Below are 25,404 nucleotides of genomic sequence, written 5' to 3' on the forward strand. Positions count from 1 at the left end.
GAGCAGAAGCATTCGCTATGCTTTAGCACAACAGCAGCTCAAGTTGCTTTAAATGTCATCAGGGCTCTGTGAGCTTCACCTGACCTTTAGCTTAAAGGTCGACTCCTCTGGGTTAAGTGTCTCTAACTTTTGTAGACAGTACGTCTTCCAACTTTTTCATTTTTCAAAATAAGAGAGAAATTTAGTTTTCCAACTCGGCTTTTCAAGTATTTGGATATTCTGTTGGTTTAAAACTTAAGATGTTTCTCTTTGAGCTCCTTCTTCATCTTGAGGAAGAGATAGTGGACGAATCAGGTGAAGTCTGTTTTTTCTGACTTCATCAAAATATGTCCAAAATTACCACTATTCAACTCTCATATAAAGAAACACAACAGGTTTCTTACCTCTCCTGCACGGTCTTTAAGTTTGTGTGTTCATACACTTTGTTTTATCACTTGTGTGCCATTAAATTAAAAAAAAAAAACAATAGCCAATAGTCAGTGAAGATATTGGTGAAAAGTTCTGAAGAAGCAGAAATGATGAAAACACTGATTTCGTCTTCATTCTGATTTATTGAGACTTCTTCATTTCAAACAGTAGTTGTTCACATAATAAAGGCATCAGGTGTTTGCATAGAGGTTGTATTTGGTCCTTCACATGTCTAAAATGCATGTTCAGTCCAATTAAGGCACAACTGGAGGTGAACTGAGGAGGAGTTCTCCTCAGGTTTTATTTATTTTTTGGCAAATTTTTGCTCTTTGGTAGTTTTTGTGGAATGTGTGTGTTTGTGTGTGTGTGAGCTTATGAATCGCAGTTTTCATGTTTCCACTGCACCACCTTCTTTCTGTTATCCGTCAGCTTTCTATAAATAAAACATGAACACTGCCCGTATGGCATGAAAACCTTGTAGCTCTAAATTTGGTTGATCTCACAGAGAAAATGCCCTGATGTTTTTGGCCCCTTAAGAAACCTTTCCAAACTCCTCAAAACATCATTCAAAGTACGTCAACATGAAGGTGACGGTCTGGAGATACAAAGTGGTCACTGATGGTTGTTGATGAGAGTGAGTCGGTGCTGGTCTCACTTCTTGTTCTTGGTGTGTTTCTGGCAGATGGCGACGTACTCCAGCACGTCCTCGGGGGAGCCCAGAGCCACAGGAGCCCGTTGGTGGATGCTCTCGGGCTGGATGTCCAGGATGTTCTCGAGGCCGGTGGAGGCCATGCCGCCGGCCTGCTCCATGATGAAGGCCATGGGGTTGCATTCGTACAGCAGCCGCAGCTTTGAGCAAAAGGAAGGAGTTTAGTCAAAGCTCTGACTGGTTTAATACATTCATACTTGGTTGACCTTTTCTCCATCGTACAATATAACACTTCTACCTCCTTGTCTCTGTCGTAGGTTGTTGATAAACAGTTTAAGTCTGTCTTAAAACAATAGGTGACTGCACAAGCACGGAAACAGGTTTTTCTTCCTTTAATCGTTCCTCCTCTTCAAAGTGGCCCTCAAGTTCTCTTCCTTACTCACTTTAAATATAAATAATTGGAGAAAATCCACAGCCTCGTCATTAATATTCACTGTGAGTCTTCTGTAAAGTCCTTCAAGAAACAGCTTCTTTTTAAAGTAGTTTTTTGTTGTTACCTTAATTATTTTATTGAAATATATTTCTGTTCTATTTGTGTTTTAAAATGTTTGTAACTCTTAAAACTTTTAGCTGTAAGAAGTGAATCTAATGTTCGTCCTGAGTGCAACAGAGAGCCTGTGATGTTGTATCGCTTTTTCATTTTAATCACTATACAGGCAGCTTCACTCTATTGATTTAATCAACTAAATTAAGTCACTAACTCATTGTGAGCTGGAAGAATAATTCACTGATTGTTTTTGTTAATTTCTTTACATTTTCTTGCTTTGTGACATTAAAAAAAAAAAAAAAAACAGTCAACAGTGTGTGTGTTAGTGTGTTAATCTCGTGTTTGGCTCGGTCTTGCAGACACTGGAAGGATGTGGAGAGTGAGGAAACAACATTGTGACACTGTTGTCATTATGGGCTCATGTCACAAGTGAGACTTTCCCTTGAAAAAGTTAAACTGAAGAAAAACAAACAAACTACTTACTGAAAACTTAACATATATGTGGTTTTACAATAAATACTTCTAGCTTCCTGTGATTGGTGATTTTACTGAGGGATAAGTTTGGCAATATATATAAAAAAATAAACTGAAAAAGACGAAACCAACGATGAACTGATCCTGTTGAAGTATCAACTGTGTAGCTATCACACTGCTACACTGAATGACATTATTATAACGAGCAGGGACACTGTAGTTTATTCTGAGTAGAACCCACATACAGCTGCTGTAAATACTCACTGACCAAATCTATGGCTGGAAATAGTCCAAGGTTCATACACAACTAACTCCTGTATGTTTTTCACCTGTTTTTAAAGCGAGAGAGAGATGGACTAATGCGTTATTAGTTTTGGTCTTTTCACGTGGTTTCCTAACAAATGTAACAAATAACAAGATTTTAAAACTTGTACAAAAGGAGGAGGTTCATGTCTTTGTTTGTGCCCTTTGTCTTTCAAATTTGATTTTGTTTGATGTTAAAGTTAGCAGGAACAAGGGAAAGCAGTTGTAGGTCCTTACCTTTCCCTTGGGGCTCTTCACATTTCCTGGGTATAAAAAGATGCCTCCGTACATCAGCGTCCGGTGTACGTCTGCCACCATGGATCCGATGTAACGGGCGCCGTAGGGCTCAGTGCCATCCTACAGTTAATTAAGAGTAAGTAATTAAACCTGAACATTAAGAAAAGTAAAGTACTAAAGCATCTTATCCAAGAGTGCAGATAGATATTAATGTAGTATGCCAGAAATTCCTGATTAATGAACAAACATTGATTGATATGAAGGAATTAAGAGTGTTCTTGATCAGATATTTGCTGGTTTGAAGCCTTAGAGCAGGTTGGACAATCTGGATATGAAAAATAAATCTTCGACCTTTTAACAAAATGCTCGCACTGAACCTCAACTACTCCATATTTGAAACTCTGCCCACACATGCCCTGATGTTAGCGCGTCACCTGAGGGAACTTCTTCTTCTGCAGATACTCCGTGACAGCGGGGTCGAAGTGTTTTGCATATCCTTCGTTCAAGCTGTAAATCTTGCCTCGCTTCTTGATCCTCACGTCCCGATCCACCAGGATAAATTCGCCGATCGCCTGACAAGCAGAAAGAAGAAAATAAGAACCAGTGTCTCGTGTTAAATACACAAACTGGCCTGTGCGGATCATCAGGAGTGTACTAACTGGGTCGAGCATGAAGCCGTTGACTCCCTGGCCGGTGGAGAGCACAATCATGGTGGCACTGCCGTAGAGGGCGTAGCCTGCTGCCACGAGGTTTCTGCCGGGCTGCAGGGCGTCTTTCTCAGAAGGCTCATCATCTGTGGTCTGAGAGAAACAAGATGTTCACTGTGGATTCACAGCTTCACCATTTGTCACTTCAGGAGGACTCAGGGTGCAGGAGAAATCCTCCGTTTGTACCTTTTTGTAGATGGCGAAGATGGTACCGATGGAGACGAGACAGTCAATGTTGGAGGAGCCGTCCAGAGGATCAAAACACACAATGTATTTACCCTGGAGAAAGGACAATGCTGGAAATTAGTTATGTATTCTGCTTTTCACAGACGTGCTTAACGAGTTTAATACTTGCTGGCCTGATTAAGGAATCACTTATTTAACGTACACTGTCTGACAGAGAGATCAGTGCCTCTCACATCTATTTTTAAATGAAATTATTCACTTGCAGTTTACAAAAACATTGATGGTAAAGAATGAAAATGAACATTTAGAGGGCAGACAGTCTGTTTTTCCCTCTTTCTTTGCCCTAAATTAAAAGGAAATCACATTTTAAAGAGTGATCCCACATGAGAAGAATCTCAGAATTGTAAATATTTATTTATCCATCAGGGACAGTGTACATTAATCAGCACTGCAGTTGACACTTAGCTAGCTAAGAAGCTAATTTTGATCCATAGTCCATAACAGGTTATAACATTTAACATTTTGTGCTCTTTTTGCACTTAAAATGATTTAATTTAAATTTAAATTTAACAGTGTTTTTACATAAGAAGGTTAAAAAATGTTTTAATAATCTTGAACTGCTGTAGCATTTCCATGAACAAATCCAGACTTGAGTGTTATGGAAATGTAAAATACATGTCTGTATGGGGCTTTTGTGTTTGGTGCCGCATTTCAGGGCTGTGGTCACCAGAATAGTGACACAGGAGAACCAGGAGAAAGAGGGAACGCCAGGAGGCAAAGGTTGAGTCTGACCAGATTAAAACCACATGCACCTTAACCAGCTGAGCCTGATCCTGAGTGGGTCCTCTCATTTGCAAAACAGATGTTTAAATTCACCAGGAGAAATGTGGATTATCCAGTTTATTAAGGGATTGTTGCATTAAATGTAAATAAAAGCAGGTTTTCTGATCTCAGCTGGGTCTTTAGAGTAATTTAAATGTATCTGTCAATCTGTTTTAATATGTAAATTAAAGACTGTTCTTTCTTACCCTTGTTTCTGGCTCTACAATGATAACTTCATCATTCTCCTCAGACACCAGCACGCAGGAGGTAAAAGACGACTTGATCATGTTGATGATCAGATCATTGGACAGAATGTCCAGCTTCTTCACCTGGTCACCGGTCACATTGGTGCTGCCGGCGATACCATAACTGTTGGGACACAAACGACAGTAACAGAGAGAGTGAAACTGAAAACTGATAAACATTTAACTTCCTTGTACACACAGAACCAGATTGCCAGTGTACACATACACACCAACAATTCATTTTTACAGTCTCAGCTCTTTATTAGTTTCTATTACGTCTTCCTCGGCAGGTCGGCTTACAAGAAATTCATCTCTATAGATTTGTACTGAGATAAGTTTGATATGAATGATTTTAAAAAGTGCAACTGATGCATGACTCTGCATTTCTTCACAGCAGAGGTTGGGTGGTGACGGAGTAAGAAATTGCATCAACAACAGAAGCGAAGTCTGAATCAAAGTCAGACTTCTCAGCTACAAAGGTTTTACTCAAAGATGAGATTTCTGTCACACAAAACAACACAACAAAGAAAAACACAAAGCTGTAAAACGGTCACATGAACAGTAATTTAAATATTGAAGGAATAGGTCTATTTTTCTAATAGATACTTAATTATGTAAAATTTTCAGATGCCATCTGAAAAAAATCTGAAATTTTCAGAATTTTTTTTCAGATGGCATCTGAAAAGAAGAGTTTAAAAGAGGAAAGAGCGACAAAAATACAAGATGACGCCTTTAAACTGTAGAAAGACACTTTTCTAACGGGTCCTGATGATGAGGCTGCACATGACCTGCGCTGTGTATGTGAGTAATGTTTGTTTCAATAAATGCATGTGTAACACATTAAAGTGGGCGTGGTGGTTCCAGGTATGCGGTTCCTGATTGGCCACAGAGAACCTGAAACTCCTGCTTAGTTTGTGCCAACGTGGATGCACGCGACTGAAACACCTCACTGACACTTTTAAGGACTGAGCGAAGTGAACAACACACAGATTATGAGAAAAAATAAACCCTGTAGTCACTGTGAGGATTGTTTACTCACAGGTGGGCGATCCCGGCTTTGCGCACAGCGCTGGAGATGGCCTTCACCGCCGTGCACAGCGAGTTCAGCAGCGTTGTCAGCTCTCCCGTGCCTTTCGCCTTCCTGCCCTCCTCCATAACGAACCGGGTCACGGTGACCACGTTGGTGTCGAAGGTTCCTCGGTCGGACATGGTGGCAGACGAATCTCCTGCAGCCTCAGAGGGAGTTAGAAGTCTGAAGAAAACGATGCAGGACTTAAATGTGCTGCAACGCGGAACTCCGGTGGAGGGAGTGAAGATGCGAGGACCAATCCAGAGCTGCGGGAGAGGTGTGGCCCCCGCTGGAAACACAACCCGCTTTGTACAGGCTGAACTGGGTAGTGATGAAATGATACTGTTACCAATAGGGGGATGTGACCAGAATAATAGACGCAGCGCATACCTGCATTCACACTGTGATTGCGCAACACGGGTCGTGTACTTTTCAACAGGCTTGAAAACGATACTGTGAAAGAACTGTTTCATAATTTTTTACCTCTGATAATGCATGAACTTTTCAGCTTCCTTTTGTCCTAGTTTGTCTTTTCAAACGATGTTTTAAGAGTGTCAGGAGGGCCCTCTCCTTTTTAAAACATGACAGTGCCATCTTACAGAAAGCCTGTAGGTCCCGTTTGGTGTGGAAGAACTCGACCGGTCTTCACTGAAACCCCTTTAACCACATCCAGCAGCTTTGGGATGAACTGGATTTGCCAGAATCTTGTGGAAAGCCTTTCTCAGAGGACTGGAGGCTATTATGGGCGCAGATTAATAGATTAATGCCTATTGTTTTGGAATGAAATGTTAAACAATTATTGGTGCCATATCTATTGAGAAACAGACCTGTTTCCTCCACTGGACATGTGGACTTCCTACTGTTCCCTGGGCCCAATCCTGGATGAAAAAAAAGAGAATTAAATCTTAATAAAACTTTGACCTGGTAAAATAAAAAAGGATACAGGAATTGAATTGGTTTACTGTAAAGTTAATCTGTCATATAGGCTACATAACTTATAAGATTAAAGCTCAATCTCGGTAAAAAGTGTAACTCAAACCCATTACATGCATTTTACAATATATTGTACAGCTATAATTCATTTGAACTGTTTTAGTGTTCTGTGGAAAGCTAAACAGGCTACTGTATACCTAACCCCAACATGTGTTTCTCCTTTTTAATCAGCGTTTGATAAGAATTACCCAGTAAACATGCCCGTGTGGACCCACTGTGGGTAGTTGTGTCTTAATGTGAATGTTGCATAAAATCAATCAGTCTGCAATAAGTAAGTCACAAATAGTTGTCCATGACGATTAAAAAAAAATTGATTTTCAGAAAGCAGGTAGAAATTTATTTAAGACAAACAAATGAATTAAATTCCTCACTTAACATTAACATTTACAGCGTCTCGAGATAACTTCTGTTGTGAATTGGCGCTATATAAATAAAATTTGACTTGACTTGACTTGACATGGTGTTGGTTGTTGATATCATTGAGATAAGTAGTGTAAGGTGTGCAAAAAACACACATTTAACTTTTATTTGAGGAAATGCAGTAAACACGAGCCTGTCTCTCTGGAACCACCCTGACAAGTCTTGTGATTCAGGCTGCATCCTCCAAGGTGCAGTTTTTAAATTTATGTGTTTGTATCTGTGATGAGAGAGAGACCCAATGGCCTAAACCAGGGATTATGGGTTGAGATCCCAAGTGAGTGTACTATCACCCTGCACTATTAGACCTGACAATTAACAACTATTTCTTTTTTCTTTCTTTTCTTTAAGATTTGAACCTGCAACCTCCAAGTTCTCACCATTTGATCTGACACTCAAACTAAGGTTTTCTTCAAGGCTTTGAGTGTTTGTATTTGGTCACGTCACTGATACCAGGTTGCTGAAGGAAGGTTGCAGTGTAGGGTCTGGGAGGTCCCAGGATCCTCTGGTCACTGAACCAAAGTGAAATTTAACTTACAGGAAATACTAACGTCTCAACAAAAAAGCTTTGCAAGTCCATGTACAGAGACATTTATATATATGCTCAGTTTCCAAGAGCTCTGTGCAGTGTGCACTTCAATGGCTCACCCAGTAGAACAGGTGCTTTTTCCATCAGAAAGTTGACAGTTTGATCCCAGGTTCTTCTGGTCACTGAACCAAAGTGAAAATTTACTCATTACTGTGAGCAGTGGGCAGCCCACTGTGACTGTAACTTGTAGTTAAATTAAGCCACAAATGAACTTTAAGTCTTTTATACTTAATAATGGCACTTCATAATAGCACTGTATTCACTACAGGAGACTTGATTTTCTAATGCTGTTAAAACAAAACGCCACAAGATGGCGGTCTTGGCTTCGTTTGGGAACCTTGACTTTTTGCTCTGTCCCAAACACTTTAGATGTGTGCTTGGGAGCCCAGAATTATCACCATTTATTAAACAGTCACCGCATGGTTTTAAATGTATTTAATCTTGTGGTTATGATAAATATTCCCAGACATTGCAGAGGCTGGGAGACTTCAGAGATCGTTAAAATTAGCCAAAACAACCTAATTCTGTGACACAGAGCAGTTGAGAAATGTTGATATCAATGCGCCAACCGAAGACAGCCCCATTTATAATACGTTAGACGGGCGAAGAACTATATTGTTTAGCGGAGGAGAAACATCTGCGTCTACGCTAGGTACGTTAACGGTTAGTAAGTCACGTAAAGATAGCTAAACAGTAATACTCGTTTAATTAAGCTATTTCCTTTTTTAAAAATGCGTATAGACACTTGCGTCGTACCTTTCAAGAGTAATTAATAACAAAAGTAAGATGTTAAAGTTAACAAACAGCTAGCTTAATCATTTTTAAAAGCGAACGTTATCCTAATGTAAAGCTCGTTACGTTTCCCTGGATTACTTTAACTTTAAAACAGGAAGGCCAGAGAGTAAACATCCCGGGAGCTCGGGCAGTAAAAAGTAGGCCGACCTTGCGGCAGGTAAGCTACACCTGTAGCACCAACCGACCTTCATGTCAGCACTGAGCGGACTAGAGTCTGTCTGGGGCACCGACTGCGCATGACCGCCGGTGAACAACTTGCTGCTGAAGCGCTGCAAGTACAAAGAGGCTGCTGGTGGTGCGGACGAGGCGTGCTGCGTGCCACGGGGACTGAAGTATAAACTTGTACAGTTTTATCTGACTTTATTACATTAGTCGGACAATTTTCCCTTCAAGAACTTCACTCTAAGGATAATCAGTCGAGTTAACAGAGAGGAGGAGTTGCATTCAAGTCCAAAAAGAGCCTGGGAGACACTTGGCGTCGGGTAAGTTGGACACTTCGCAGTCGCAGAGAGTTTCTTATAAATGCAAGAGATACAATAACTGCACTCTCCTTTAAGTATTTAAGCACTTGGGGGCATTTTTTGCCTTTATACGAACATGCACGAGCCTTTGGTTGAATTGGACGCGTTCAATGTGCCTTTCGGCGCATGTTGTTCTTGGGTCAGGTGGTCCTGCAGCGACCAGACCAGACAATCCCATGAAGCGCTGCTGGTTAAGCAGGATTATGTTTAAAGTCAGATGGTGTTTGTTGTACCTGCTCGTGCTGGTAATCTGTTGTGCTTGAGTATTTTTATTTGTATTTTTCTCGACCAACCAAGCTTTGTTCGCGCCAGACAGGTGTCTTGGAGGTACCTCACATGTTGCAGTACGGCTTGAACTTTGAACTCCAAGAGCATAAAAGCGTCTGCACGCATTGAGATGTAACTTTTGAGGCTTGTGGTGGTGGTTCCTTGAAGGCGTCTTGCTCTTAAAACCATGACCCTTCTCTGTCCACCTTAAATGACCCACAGTGACTCATCTTTGCCCGGGATTTAGCAGCTTAAATCAGATTTTGCAACGTCCCAAACACCCTTACCTCAAGCCTCTGAAAGAATGTTATAGGTTCTTTTCTTCCACCGCACTCATTTTCATTGCCTCCTCCGCACAGCTTGAAATACAGTACAGTGCTTGACTTAACAAAAGCCTCTTTATAGGCTATTGAAAGGGACTGTCATCAACTTTGAAATGTTACATGCAGTGTAAATGAAGCTGCTGTTGGTTATATCTCGTGTCCAGTCTCCACAACCACACAGCTGAGTTTTCTTTTCTTCCTCTAGTCCTCAGTGATGTGGCATGCCACTGCCTATTTTTCTTACTGTCAGAAGTTGTGGTAGGGACTAAGTGGGGACGTAGACCTGGACGGTGGTCCCTATTGTGCTGGCCAAGAGCTGGGGTCAAATAGAGGGCTTCTTCATCCTCTCCTGACTCAGAGGCTTTCCCACATTTTCTTTAGAGATAAAGCACTGAATTGATATGTCAAGGGGAAGAATATGAGCATTGTGACGGCGGCTTAATGAAATTCTTCGGCTTCCAGTGTGGCACTTTTGGCATATCCCTGAATCCATTTTTCTACACTTGGGTATAATAAGTACAGATTACATCCAGCAGACCAAACAAAGCATTCCTTCAGACATAAAAGTCCCAACCTGGGGTGTCTTTACTGAACGTGGTGCTCTTGTGAACAGCCACTATGGAGGAAAATGTCATATTTTCTATAAATAATTTATAATAATAATGCAAGGGTGCAATTTAAGATTATTTGCAGATAACCTGTAAAATATCAGAAAACGGTTTTAAAAATCCATGATGAGGTTTTCATATGTCTGGTTTTGTCTGAGCAAAAGGCCCAAACTCAAAGATATTCTGTTTACAATCAAAGAAGAATAGAAAAAACAGAAAATATCCACCTTTGAGGAGATTGAACCAGTCAACTTTGTTATATTTTGCTTAAAAAATGACTTAAAATTTATAATCTTCCTAACTCAACTCTTAAGACTGACGATTCTTACTACATTGATTTTTTAGTGTGCGTGTTGTGCCTCTTGTTTATGTCTCTCAGACGTGTTCGTACTGTAACTAGCTTAGTGTTAAATCTGTACATTGTGCGTACTCCCCAGCAGCACACAGAGCATTCCTCAGCCTCTCACTGGTTTCCCACTAACACATAAGCAGATCTGGTGGAAGCACCGCCTGGCGTTGGTTGGTACATCAGGCTTAGCGCAGCGCTCTGGGTCCACATCATCAGGCCCGGGATCGTTCGGCCTTTGTGGACATATGGCAGAGGTCTCTCAATTAACACCTTGGTGAGACGAGCCCTCTGTACGCATGATCAAAGCTTGGCCTCCGCTGCTCAGATGTGTCACCCCCCCCCACACCCACCAGCCACAGCCTCCCTGTGATTATGACTCCCATCCCTTCGCTGTTTGTTTAGAGAAAATGACTTCCACTCCACTGCGCCGTCTGAGCGGGTTGCACGTCAACTCTGGCCTTGCTTTTCTTGCGGCTGTACAGTTTTTGTGGAGTCCTTGCCGTGGTGTTTTCTCTGTAATTTTATGCTGGTGGGGTGTAAAAGTTGTAATTCAGTTTTGGACGAACATCTGCGCATACTTCTGTCCCGTTTTATGCTTCTCTTGCATGTTTCAGTGCTAAAAATACTGCCTTTTGGTTTGAAAAAAAGAGCTGTACAACCCTGAGGAAACCACTCTTACTGCTCCCAGTGCTTGACTGTGGAGGTGAAGGGAGTTGTTACAGCTGCTCAGGTTTTAAAGTGTGGGATGAAGACCTACACGAGCCTTAGGGACTGCCCTGTTATTACAAGATCAAATCTACTTTGAATACTAAATCCACCAAAACTAAACAATTAGAGCTCCCCTGTAAGAACCAAAACCTTATGGAGATATCAGATTAGGTTAAAGACAAGCCTTCGGGCGTGCACCTGTTAAAACACAGCCAGGACAGGAGACTTTTAATGGACTTGTTTAATGTAATAAAAACACACAAAAACACAAAAAAGAAAAGTCAAGCTTAAGGGAATCCTCCTAAAAGATTTCCAGTGGCCTGGGGCAGCCGCCAGACCAGCACTGCATTGTTTGCAAATTTGCTAGGAAGTCATTATTGAAGTGATCAAAGCTCTGGCAGAACTGCTCAGAAATCTTTCTAAATCACTGCTTGCCGGATTTAGAAGCTTAGCAGAGTCGCAGAGGCCTGAGATGGATTGGGACACATTTGTGTTGGCTGGGTTTGGCTTTTTCATGCACTCACTGATCAGAAATATTCAGAATGCTGTGAGGAATATTATTCAAAAGATCTAAGTTAAAGCTTGTAATTTTGATGTAAACAAGGTCAGATATTGATCTAAACACAAAGCAGTGTGTATGCATGTTAGCTAGTTCACAACCAAAGATTTTCTGAGATTGTTTACAAGGCTATTTTGTGGAAAGTTACTGTTTGTGACCAAGAAATAACGTAAACACGATACAATATGTTAATTAGCGAGCTTTAGAAGTGCTGCTAGGCTGATTTTGGTTGATTTCTGATGGGCTTTGGAGCAAGCTAGGCTAACAGTGTTCCGATATTTCTAGTCTTTGTGCTAAGCTAAGTTAGCTGGTTGCTGGCCTTAGCATCATATTTAGCCTACAGGTGTGAGAGTCATGTAAGCCTCAGCAAGAACCCAAATAATTGTATTCCCCAAAATGTCAAATGTCCCTCTTAAAGGTGCTATATGTAGGTTTTTTGCTATCACTACATATTAAGCACCACCCTCAGGTAAAGTTTTATACAGTTTTCTGCCTCACTAGTGTGGTTGTTTGCTCATTAAACTGATTATTAAAGATATTGTAAGTGTAATAAGGGGTAAGACAACTTTCAAACTTCCCAGCTTTCACTCTGTCTTCTTAATTTGCTCCAGTGCTCCTTTGTGTCCAAAAAAAACTTGATGAGAGGAAGCTGTTGTCTCACTGATGGTAGACTCGATAACCTCTTTCGCCCTCAAGGCCTGAAGTCCCCGTCAGTGGCATCTGCTGAAGCTGTGGACTGAGTTAATTGAAACTTTTGCAAACTTGCATTTTAGCCGTTCAACATATTTATGAAACTCTGAACTCCCAAAATGTCACATAAAAAATCTGAGTATGTCCCCTCCTTGTGACCTGGGATGTATTTTATTTATTTGAGGATCAGTCGTACTGAGAGTTGTTTGTCGATTCAGTCCCCTGCGTGCTTCAACTTGTGTGAGCTTTTTGGTTGGGAGGAAAATTGTCGCGGTGAACATGAATGAGTGAAGGTATTTCTCTGTGTGTAGCTGGGATTAACCCCGGCTAAACCTTGAAGTGTGTTCCACAAAGATGTTTTGTTTTCTGGTATGTTAATCCCCTTTTCTTTCATTCATGCCTCCTCTTAGTCATCATGTGCTCTCTATATCAGAGATGATCAGCAGGAAACATTGCCAATTTTCTATTTGCATATTATTTTGAGTCATGAATTCAGGATTTTTTTTTATCTCACAGATGATTTTTATGCTAATTTCCTTGGGTCATTTCCCCACTTTTTGCATATCTGATCCAACCTGTCATAAGCATTGAAGGGAAAATATCTTCCTGAATCACTTTGACATGTATGCAACATTTTGGCCACACTCTCTGACATGTGGTTTATCCAGCATGTTAGCACAAAACACAAGTGCTACCGTTTAAAACCAGATGATTTTTATCTTGGTTTATTAATGATTTCTTATGATCAGTGTCAGCTTTGCTTGTGGTACTGCCGTGAACCTGACTTTGTGCTTTCATGGTCTCTTCTAAAAGCTAATGTGGGGGTGGTACTGTGAATTAAATTAATCACACACCAAACAGATGCCCTGAAGTAAAAGTACAGTGCTTGACATGGCTTGCTAGAAGTGATTGTTTTGATATTTGACCACAATGGGAGGAGGAGGAGTGGCAGAAAAAAAACTGACTGTGGTGAGGCAGGGAACCCCAATTATCTTTCTCTGCCTTACCCATGCTTCAAGGGAAATGCAGATGATATCACTATCATACACTATGGCTATGTGGTGATATACTGTATAATATATTCTTTTTAGTCGGGTGCAGAGAGACATTTCTGCTGCTATTTCACCTACTTGTGAGCTGCGTGAAAGGGAATACATTTGTAAGGGGTGAAAACTTCACCAATACTTAAAGGACAGTGCCTGTTTTTCTTAACCTGGGTGTATTTTCCTGTGTTTTTGTGTGTAAATGACAAAATCTTTGAGCAAGAACTGTGTATCTGGTGTATCTAATCCAACTGGGCAATTGTCCACGTCAAAGTACATCCACTTAAAAGCTCGTTGAGATTGTTATTATAAGTGTCTGACAACATTAGGATAGGATTCCTACAGAGATAGACCATTTTATTGAAGACTAAGATCCTCTTTGTTTAAGCAGAAGTGTCACTGTGTGTTGCTACCAGACTCCATTGACAAAAACCTGAATTTTACTGTGTAGAACATGGGAATCGCTGGAGTACCGCTACCCTGATTGGTTGGTTTGTTTGTGTTATTGAATGACTTTCAGTGGAACAAGTATTTAGATCCTCCTTAAGTAAAAGTAACACAAACAAACTAACCAGATCAAGGCAGTGGTATTCCAGCAACTCCTGCAAGGTAAAATAACTATTTTTGTCAATGGAGTCTGGTGTTGGGAGTTGCTGCCTTGCTCCTGGTGTAGATTACCATCCCAGACATCCACCACTCTGGCCAAGGGTTAACCAGCAGTGCTTTTGTTGTTACTGGTCTATTTATTCCACAACACCACGGCAAATGCTTGGAGTCTGTTTTCCTACACTGAAATGCAGCGGAAATGATAGAGATTAACAAAACATTCAGCACTTATACATACCAAACATCCATGGCTGCCTGTGTCAGAAGGAAGTGTCAGTTTGTAGAAGCAGCTCACCTTCAGCTTGTCATTATCCCTTTAGCTCCACTTGTGAATGAAAGGCGAGTCCGCTGAAAAAAAGGGACGAGTGAAAAATCCCGCCTGTTTCTTGTACATTAAGCAGGACAAGGCAGGTGCAAAGGGAATTCAAGGCTCAATTGATACTGTGATAATCCCTCAGCTATGCAGGCATGCACAGACTTTCCCTGTCAAGTTGAAGCATTCCACAAGAAGGCAGTCTGATTCAATTTCGCCAGAACTCAACCCTTATCATGACAGCTAACCGGCCATAAACAGGTGGCATGCAAGCCTTGTTTACCAAACATACCATGCTCTATTTATGAAGTGTTGTATGTTTTCCACAAAGCACATATTTAGGGGAAACCTTTGGCTTTCTGTGCTAGTTTTATCACAGAAAAAGAACTCAGATTTCCAGTAATCAAGTCACCAGACAGCTATAACATTGTTCCAGAACAGTGATCACTGCAGCCACAAGTAACAATTACAGGATAATGTAATGCTAAAACATAGTATCAGTAACATAAGTAAAGAGGAGTCATAAAGAGGCTAAATGACTCCATAATCTTAGCAACATTACAGTATCTGTCAAAACTCTGCTAACATTAGCTGCCGAAAGCTACTGATTGCACCAGACCAAGTACGGCTGTATTGTAAATTAAACAAGGGTGCATTTTATTCACTTTTGTCTGTTCTGCGATGCTTTCTTTGCTGTTGCTGGGTTGAAGTTCCGTAGGTTTGATCAGTCAGCTCCAGTGGATGTAAGTGTATATCATTTGGGCTCATTTGTAGGTGAATCTGTGGTCTCTTTAATTAAGAGAGTAGACAGTCATTACTCCACTTGAAGCCTCTTTTCAAAGCATGCTCACCCTCTGTGGGCTTAAAAGGTGGCTCTGAAAAGTCTGTAATATGCTTCTTTAAAGAGAAAGTAGGCTGTGAGGAAGCAGGAACGTGCTTTGGTTTGGTTTTTGTAATTCTCGGTATCTTACATGTTTTTATTAGTGTTTTAAGTAAAGTTCAAATGAATGGTTAATGAACTGACAGAACACTAATCTGCAGAAATTTTGATGATTAATTCATGTGTTTTAAGTGCTTTTTCTTAACCAAAAATGCCAAAATTCACCAGGGCTGGCTTCTCAAATGTTAAAATGTACCAGTTTTCTTTATCTTCAGTGACAATACATTGAATATCCTTTGGTTTGGACTGTTGGTCAGACAAATCAAGCAACTAGAAGCAGTCACCTCAAACTTTTGGTGTGTCTTTTATAGAGAAAATAATCAGCAGACTAATCTGTAAGGAAAATAATTGTTGGTCTTTTCCTGCCATGAAAAGAGCAACTGTTGCAATCAGTTGGAAACAAACTACAATTAATTAGGCCCTGAAGGTAGAGTCTGTCATTCTCGAAGGATAGAAAACAGGGTGGAGTATCACCTTAATGAGAGGTGAGGCCTACCTTTACATGAACATCTTGCCTTGTGCAGCTTCTTAACCAAAGTTTAGTGGAAATGAGCCAATTTCTCCACACCTCCGTTATCGTCTACACCACATAAAGAGCTTCTGAATTTGTCTCTTGCCAGGGATGCCACTGTTTCCGGCTGAGACAACCCCAGATCCTCAGCCCCAGTAGTCACCAGGCTGCTCATATTACAGTGTCCCTCACTGGCTGGTATTGTCAGGTTACAGTGTGTGTGTGTGTGTGTGTGTGTGTGTGTTTGGTGTCTGAGCGAGCGGCCGTGTTGTGATTGGCTCGCGCTCTGCCGTGTGAGACAGCGCCGGGTGACGTCTCCATGTTAATCCCTCATTTCTCTGTGGGATGTTTTCTCTCTGGTTGTACCGGGAGCCGTCTGTGAGTTGCAGCTGAGGGAAATGCATTCACTAAATAACTCTGAGACTTTTACGATATGAGGAAGGTGAGTACAAAATATATTTCTGAGTTGGTAAGTTTGAGTTTAGGGGTGCGGGGAGAGGCGGTTGTTGTGTCTACAGCTGCTGCTTCACACATTCCCAGTCAAGATCCAGTCACTCTGACCTCACATGTGCGGCAGGCTGTACAAAAATTGGTATGTTGTGTTCTTTTCTTTGTCACCTTGTTTTGAGGGTGCTTACAGACTTAACTTGTTTGTTGTGGTTCAAACAAACTTGACTGGTTGGTTTGTTTCTTTTATGCTGGTATGAACTGTTACTTGAGCTCTGGTGCTGACTAAACAGAACAAGATTGACTTTCTCAGGCGATCTACATCTGATCTCCAGTTTCTGGTGCTCTGGTGTGTCACTGGTGGTGTTAAAGCAAAGCTAATCAGGCACATTATCCCACTGTTGTTCTTAACCTGTGGTCTTTGCACAGAAAATGTTCATCATCAGTCATGTTCTTTGACACTAGAGAAGTTAAAAAAATCTTCACATGGGGCCCATGAAGCACAGTGATGCAGGAATGACATGAAAGTGACCTGAGACACATCCGGTGATGTATTTATCACACAGATAGTAAACTGAAGGGCCTTGACATACCCAGATGCGTCATCTCTCATCCTCTGGTACAAGTTGCACTTTAAGCGGATCATAAACATCAAAGTCAAAGTATTTATTGTCCTATGCACATTTAAAAACAACGACACCTCTGAAACAGGAGGTATAAAAAAATGAAAATATAAAATATAGTAGTAGTAGTAGTAGTAGTATTAGGTAACGAAAGAATTGCTCGGCAGTCTGCTTTCTTATTCCAACAAGTTTACAAACGTGGCAACTGGCATCTTGGTGTATTAGAGGATGAATATATCTGCTATCAGTGATTGGTCTACCGCTAGGTGTTTAATTGGGAGAACTGGCAGTTAGAGTTGGGATGGATTATACATGTGCTTGTTGCACTGATGTCTGTCTGTTGTAAACAAAGCAGTGATTAAATGACAATTAAGCCATTTCTAGTGGTTGTTGTGTGATCGATTGGGGCTAAAAAGCAATGTTAATTCATAAATCAGATTTATGATGTATAGACCAAACCCTGATCAATTAATAGCATAGGTTATCCCAACGGGTTTGCTCATTTGGAAGGTGCAAGCAGAGGCGTCGTTCAGCTGAAACCATTGGACTCTTCGATGTATATATGAGCTGATAAGCAACAAGAAACTGCAGTACAGAAATGGCAGACAAGGTTTGAGGAGTGGCTGTCTGCTAAAAGTCAATGAGTCGATGCATCAGTTTGTTTAAGCATTTCTATGGAAGTAATTAAGACAACACTTGGGGAATTTTTGTTACACAAGACCATGTTCTTTCATAGGAAAACGTCACAACCACTGAGCATCAACTGGACATTTTCCAAATGAAGCTCCACTGAGTTAAAGTGAACTCTTCCCAGTCTGAGGTGAAGGCATGGGACGGTTTACCAGTTTGCAGAAGTTTTCCTCTAATTAAAGTCGATATCTGATCTCCACTGGTCATGTGACAAACCAGTAGTAAACCACTTAAGTCAGGTGATGACAACAAAACTCTGAAGTGGTCTTGAAATCGGAAGCAAAGCTTTTTTTTTCTTGCAGTTTGATGTCAGCCACATGCCTTTGATTGAGTGTACAAACATCTTTCCGAAGAAGGTCGGGCAGTTTCTCAGTAAACTGTTAAACTGCAGCAGTAAATTATTTCCTCCTACGGTCAGTGGGGCTGTGTTTACAGTGGAGATTGACTCCCCGGTGACACCATCGATCTTATCTGCTTGGAGTTGAAGCTCCTGTGCACATGAAGGCCGGCTGTCAGCACGACAGAATCAACACACAGCACGGGAAGTGTTTTTAATAAGAACACGTAGATGATGTTGATGCCGTTTTTTTACGATAAAGGCTTTTATTGATACTTTTATTCTCTCACTTAGCTTTTGAAGTGTGTGAACCTTTTGCTGCGTCGTGTTTGACTGTTTGACTTCAGTCCTCATCACTGCGCCACGGTGAGGTCGGCTCAACAATGGCCCTGCGTCCTCTCAGGTTTCAGTTTCCACAAAGTGAGGGGCAGGTCGCCATGGCAACGCCGTTCACGGGCTCCCTGACCCATCCCATGTTCCCCCCTTGGAGGGAGTGTAGAGCACAGGTTGGCGTATTAGGCATCTTTTGTGCAACTGGGGCTGCAATTGTTGGACTTATTCTGACTGGGGTCATAACTGTGACAGAATGAGTTTCTGTCTGGTTGAACAGTCGTTATATAACTTCATGTACACAGTTGTGAATTTATCTGAGCAGTAACATAATTGACATTGTGTTATATTATGAGCTCCTGTTATGTCATGTTTATTGGTGATGGTGCATGAAGTAGCCCTCTTATCTCCTCTTGCTTTAAAGTGACAGACTCCTTAATTAGCCCTTTTTTACTGAGGGAGAACTGTAGTAGATGGGTAACATTACCTGCACTTACACTATGAGAACATCTGTGTTTTAATATATGACCAAGAAGTGAAGCAGTCTGACGTCCATATCCGTGCATGGATTAAAAAAACAGGCCTCAAAAGATGGCAGCGTACCACTGAGAAGCATTATTACCAAACCAGTTTTCCAGGATGTTGACAGTCGGCCTGTTTTGTTTATTCAAATTAGAGATTGTGTTTGTTCTTTTCATAACTCAGCTGGCTTTAACAGGCAGCAGTGTGCTTTGTAGGTGAGATACTGTAACACATGGTTTGTATGGAGCCCTAAAATTTGATTTATTATGTAGATTAAAACAAGACCTAATGAAATAAACAATAATTTAAAATCCCTACCCATCAGTCCCTGCCTCTCCTTGGCCCAGTGTTATACTTTCCACATCTGTGAGTACGTAAGGGCCCATATGATGTTAATTTCATCATCGGAGGATGCATGCAGGGCTCTTGGTCTGCATACCTACCAGTTAGGGTCATGTGTCCCCCACGCAGATTCCAAAAGGACCAGATAAAGTCTGCAGCTTTCTGCTCTAGCAGGCTTGTTAACTGTCCACACTTGGTCAGCTAGCTTCTGTTAGCCAGCAGAAACAAGAGTGTCAAAGTGATTTTTTTTAGGGAGGGAGTCATTAATGTATATTACTAGATTAATAATGATTGTTTACAATTAAATTTATTTCATTTGTGGCAGGTAATCATTGACTGGAGCTGCAAATTTTTTATCAACAAGGACTAATAATACTGTGGTTGGTGCTCTACCCAACTAGTAACTGTATAATGAAATTATTTAGTTAATATTGTTGAGCTGCAGAGTGAAGTAATCTCTGTTCCAGTGAGCTCATATTAGAGGACGTTTGAACAAACACAGACATGGTGGTATAATATTTCCTCGGCAGGTTATCTGTTGTTCATTGTTGATACAACTGCCCTCCCTTCCTCTCTCCCATAGCTGTTTTGCATATTCAGTGACATCTGTCACCGGCAAATGCTGATTGTTCCTGCCCTCCAGTGTAGCTGAAATAATAGCAGAGCACGGGTCACCACTCAAGTCAATATTTGCTCATGGACAGCGCCTTCTGGGCAGGGGCTGCTTCTGTTTTACAGAGAGTTTTAATCATTAATAATCGTTACAGTTCATTAGAAAGTTTTTTTTAACTTATCAGGATCAAGGATTTTAAACCTCTCCATACTCCAAAGGTGACAAATTATCCCTGTGAGAACGGAGAAGCAAATTTAGTTTTTGATTCTCAAGTTAAAAGCAAGGTTATAGCATCCACAAAATTACAAGCAAAGTAGAATTTCTTTTACCGCCACATGAAGTTTAGTTGAAAGGTGGGGAGGGTGTTGCTCAGAAATGTTCTGTGGTTGGTTATCACATCTTAAATTACAGAATATTGGACAAGATTAGAAAAAATAAAAGCTAATAAAACCTGAAGAAGATGCCAGAGATGATTTTCAACTTAAACCAAGGATGTTGCAGTTGCTCAGTATGGATCTTTTAATACCATAGTACTATTTGAACTCATGTGTATTTGTTGTTTTATAGTACTGAGTCTCCAAGGATTTTGGCAAATAGTTGATCTGACTGGTGGACATGGAGTGCCAAAACAAATCTGTCATCACTTAAGTGCACCTCTACATCTAACAAATGAAATAATTCACTTTGTATTCACATCATTTTTATTGCTTAACTGATAAGAAAAAATAATAATAATATAATAATAATACTACATAAGTTTTCATTGAACAAAAATAAAAGAGGCCAACTCTTTGTCAAGTGAATTCTCAATCATTAAGGATACAACCAAATGAATAAACATGAGATAAATTCAGATTAAAATACTAAAACTTATATCAGCAGACAGTGAGAGCTGCAACACATTTAGGTGTTGAAAAGTGGGAATCTAGCAGACGCAGAATATTTTGTCCTCGTTTAGAGCTGTCAATACACACTTGAGAAAACATGAAATTGTTGTTTTTTCTTTTTTTTCCCCTGCCTCTGAATCATTCCCAGAGGTGACGCTGAAAATTCCCAGAATACCCCGGGAGATAATCCCTTTGTTTTGGTGGAAGTGGGGATCCTCCCGGCGAACCGAGGGCAGCTATAATGCCACAGTGTTTCCAGTGGAATGTTACTGCTATTGTTGACCGGGATGACTCCCACTGGGAAGACAACCCACCCCCCAACCCCCCAACTCCCTCCCTCCTCACCCCCTCACCCCTTCACTGCCAACACAATACAATGTGTTGCATTATACCTATGAAGGCATGCTACTGTTTTCATAGCCTATGACCCTGTGACCGCGAGCCGAGGCCAAGATAATGAAAAGGATGACACGGAAGTCATCGGTTAGTCCCACAGTTATTACAGCTTCCTCTGCACAACCACGGCTGGGAATCCATGCTTTTTATTTTTTCAAACGCAGAGCTCTGCCTAAAGACACTGGAGCGAGGCTTTTTATTTTGTACACAACTCTTTATATCTGAGTGGTTAAATGTCAATGTGAGGAAAGAAACAACTCTATGCAGATATAATATTTTGATGTTGCAAGAGACAAGTACTGAAGTTAGAAAAGTTTTTATATCTACAGCTGCAGCTAAAGACTATTTTTATGATTGATTAATCCGTTAATAACTTCTTAAATTAATTGATAAAGCATTTAATCTGTCACATGTACAATACCCATCAAAATGTCCCAGAACAGAAAGTGATGCCTTGTGGTTTTAAATTGCAAAATAATTTGTTATTAATTGTAAATGTAAAATGACCCATTATAAAGATAGAAAAAGGAGTAACTGTAATTGAGAAACCTGAGAAATCACCATGAACTCTTTATACTGTATGATATAAAACTTTTGCACTTAAGTACTTGTTTCAGAAACAGTATAAACAACCTAAAAGCATCAGTGCAAACACACCTTCTGGTTTATCTTGGCTCAGTTGATAAACCACTTCTGAATAGATTTTGTTTTACCTTTCTTCACCTGTAGCAGCTCTGTCTCTCTCTCCATTTGCTGTTTTAACTACTTCCTGAAGCTGTTGACGTTTACTGCACAAAGACACAGAGAGTCTGTTGTCGTTTTTCAGAGGGAATGGAAACAGCTCAAGTGTCTGTCAGCGTTGAAGGACACACCTCTCAGAGATTGTTTAGTGTGTGGTTTGTAGTTGATACAGTGTTTTTCCATGTGTATGAACAGGACTGGGTATTATACCTGTCTGTGTCGACTGAAATGTGCCCTATCAAGTACAAAATGCTGGAAGATGATGGTTGTTCAGATTGTTTTATCAGATTTAAAGCAAGTGTTTGCTAATTTTAGACTGCTTAATTTAGACTGCTTGTGTTTGGATAATATTTAGAGATTGATTTCTCGAAAATAAGGTATCAAAAAACTGTTTTATTTTGATATTGTTACAAAAACTAACATGTTCCATAGATAAAAGTATTAAAAAATTATTTAAGAAATTAAAGTTAAGTTGGTTTGTCCTTTGTCTTTTCAGCAATAAAAATGTTCTTAAATACTTTCTTGATCTATGATATATCTTTAATCTTAATTCCAAAGCTCTAACCTAGAAATGCAACTATTTTGATACCCAATTAATCACTTTGAGTCTTTTTTTTTTTTTAAGAAAAAAACCTGAATTTTATGGTTATGTGATTTTTTTCTGGTTTCTGTAGTCATCTCTGACAGTAAACTGAATAACTTTGGGTTTTGGATGTTTAAAAACATCATGCTTTCAGCTCTTTCTTACATTTTATAGACCAAATGACTCATCGATTAATTGAGACCATAATTAATTGATAGAGGAAATTATCAGCAGTTTAAAAAGCTTTATTTATCCTTCATGGGTCCTGGTTTTATGGCTGATTTTGGCACATCACTAACCTTGTCCACTCTCTCTGTCTCTTTGTTCTCATATGTCCTCGTCGTTTCCCCCCCTTGGGAATAAATTAGACTTTCAAATTTGGGACTACAGTGGCGTGTGGACAGCTCTGAGCGCTGTCTATGAGGATACCCGGGGGCCTCATCGCTACTGTCATCCTCCCAAAAAGACACCCCCCACCCACCCCTTCCTTCCTTCCCCATACGCACCTTTTTATCTCCCCCTCTCTCAGTGGAACAAATCATTTAGCTGCCACCCTAATGGGATTAGTCCTCCCTCCCTCCCTCTCTTGTCTTCTCTCCTTTCTTTCACAAGCTCGAGTCCATCTTTCAGTTCCTCTCTGGAAAAACACAAGTGGCCCATCTAAATGAGAAGCTTTAGAGAGGGAAAACTGTGAATTAATGAGGAGTAAATGGAGGATTTTAGAGCTTCATTCACCTCCGTTAGCCTCGTCATGTTTCCTGAATTTGTTGCTAAAGTTTCTGCTGTTGCTCACCGTCTGTTTCCACTCAAGGCCAAATCAACTCTGTAATAGCTGCAGTTTGGTTGCTTTATCATCACAAGGCGTCCCAGCGACTGAGCAGGGATAACGGTGATTTGCCCCCCCCTCCCCCCGAGATTAGCATGCTTGATATCCCTGATGACAAATGACACTGAAGCCAGTTAATCAGTCCTAACCATTGATGTCACCACATTAAGTGGGTACGGTCCTGACCTCGCCATGATAAACAATGAGGCCAGCTGAGAGGGAGAGATAGAGGGAGAGTCGGCGTCAGCTGGAGACGAGGTGCTCAACAGATGGACATGAATATATTGTACGTTACATTTATGTTTTTATTACACACACACCCCGTCACAAAAGCTACATTTGCAGATAAAGTAACTGCACAACAAGGATGAAAACCCAGTCACATCAGGAAGTAGCTCAGTGAAGTTCATCTGTTTGTCTTTGGCAAAGTGAACTGTGATGTAGGAAGTAGGCAGGCATTACATTTTTGATAAAATGTAAAGCTCTGCAGGTGTTAACTCAGGTGTTTAGTGACTTTGCCTGAAAGCTGCTGCTGTTTTACCAGTCTACTGGCTCTAGAGCATATATTTTCTGTGCAACCATCTTTATTTAGCTTATACCTCAATGTCATGATATTCTTGCCATTCAAAAACCCAGAAAAACACATTATATTGTTAGATTTTAAGGACATATTTCTTCATTATGAGCAGGGAGCCAACTAACTACTGTTTTCCTCATCAGTTAATCTGATGTTTATTGTCTTGATTAATCATATTGTCCATTAAGGAAAACTGTCTCTATAATTTCCTACAGTTCAAGAAAATTATTTTAGTTAGTTTATTTATAGTTTAGTTTATTTTGTTGTTTGACTAACACATAGACAAAGATATTTAATTTACTACCATAAATGACAAAATACATCAAATCCTGACATTTGAGAATGTACAATGTTCAAACATTTGTGGCATTTTTGCTTGAAAAATGAGTCAGTGATACAGATTAATTTAGTGTTGATCAACTACTCAGTTCATCGACAGACAACATATGATGTACCTTTTTTTAACTGGCTTTTCAATGTCTGTACTTCTGTAATTGTATTAAGAATTGCTTTAATTAGCTTGGTTTAAATCTGTAAAGCGCAGACCTTCTCACATATGTTCCCTTCCCTCAGTCACCTGTTGGTCAGTCGCCGCCTTCTGCCAATGACGCTGATCGTGAGATTTTGATCAGTTCAGAAGCCAAGCGGTTTAATGATTCAGATAAAACCTTGCGTGGAAAACATCTTATCTCCTGGAGGCTGTTTCATGCTCATCCTGTGGTTGAATGCCTCTGAAGCTGGCAGGTGTCGGTCCTGCTTCCCACTGACGCTCGGCCATGTTTTGTTCCCAGGACCTGGACCATGGCACAGCTGGGACTACATCAGACCCTAGAGATAAAAATCTGGCTCTTCAGGGAGCGCTGATTGATTTTGAAAGAGAAAAAAGAACGGCATAAAAACATACCCTTCATCTCTTGTAGTTAATTTGCTCACAAATGTAGGTCAGTTTGAGAAAAGAGTGTGTAGGCCAGCTGACTGGGACCTTGAAAACCGTCTTGTCTTTATTTCTACGACCTCTGTAGTTTCTTTTATTTCTTGCTGTAGCCTGATCACATGATCTTTGTCCAAAAATGCTCTTTTTTTTTTCTGCTTCATTTTGAGTTTATGCAATTTATTAACCATGTTGTGCTCTCAAATGTTCCTAAACATTAACAGTAGTGTTCCAAGCACATAAACTAAGGATATATTTACTTTAAAATGTTGATTATATATTTATATATCTGACTGAAATAACCCAACTCAGAATTTTGTCAGATTTTTACGAATAAGAATTCAACTATTGGTTCTTGTTTTTCATGCAGACATAAAGTAGTTGTATATTGTAGCTCAACTAGGTTGCTGCTTGATTGAGAGAGAAAAGTAAAAAAAATTAAAAAATTAAAGGAGTATGGTGGAAGATTTAGTGACATCTAGTGGTGAGAATGCAGATTGCAACCAACTGAATACCTGTCACCTCACCCTCTCCCTTTACAAGCGTGTCAGAGAATCTATGGTGGCTGTCGGGTGACAAAAAGGCGTCAACTATTGCGTCGACTAGTCTGTCAAATTAAGAGGTTAATTTATATAGCTACATTTAGGTACTGTATTTAGTTGATAGTCTGCAAAACTGTA

At 40.3% G+C, this 25,404-nt stretch overlaps 2 protein-coding genes across 2 annotated transcripts in view; one reads left to right on the plus strand and one right to left on the minus strand.

Annotated features, from left to right (window-relative positions):
- Window positions 1-531: 531 nt before the first annotated feature.
- On the minus strand, window positions 532-5,934 carry LOC108878359 (fructose-1,6-bisphosphatase 1). The gene is made up of 7 exons (XM_018668979.2): window positions 5,618-5,934; window positions 4,540-4,702; window positions 3,512-3,604; window positions 3,278-3,418; window positions 3,053-3,190; window positions 2,619-2,738; window positions 532-1,257 (listed from the first exon to the last, which is right to left on the minus strand). Exons 1-7 carry the CDS (start codon window positions 5,785-5,787, stop codon window positions 1,060-1,062), a joined length of 1,023 nt encoding a protein of 340 aa, XP_018524495.1. The 5' UTR covers window positions 5,788-5,934; the 3' UTR covers window positions 532-1,059.
- Window positions 5,935-8,698: 2,764 nt separating this feature from the next.
- The window catches only part of kank1a (KN motif and ankyrin repeat domains 1a), a 52,753-nt gene continuing 36,047 nt past the window's right edge, over window positions 8,699-25,404 (plus strand). The window contains exon 1 of the mRNA XM_018668971.2: window positions 8,699-8,923. The gene's annotated coding sequence lies outside the window, so the exon portion shown is untranslated. The remainder of the gene's footprint in view (window positions 8,924-25,404) is intronic.

This window comes from Lates calcarifer, linkage group LG13 (genome assembly GCF_001640805.2).
Source record: "Lates calcarifer isolate ASB-BC8 linkage group LG13, TLL_Latcal_v3, whole genome shotgun sequence".
Classification (NCBI taxonomy): domain Eukaryota; kingdom Metazoa; phylum Chordata; class Actinopteri; family Centropomidae; genus Lates; species Lates calcarifer.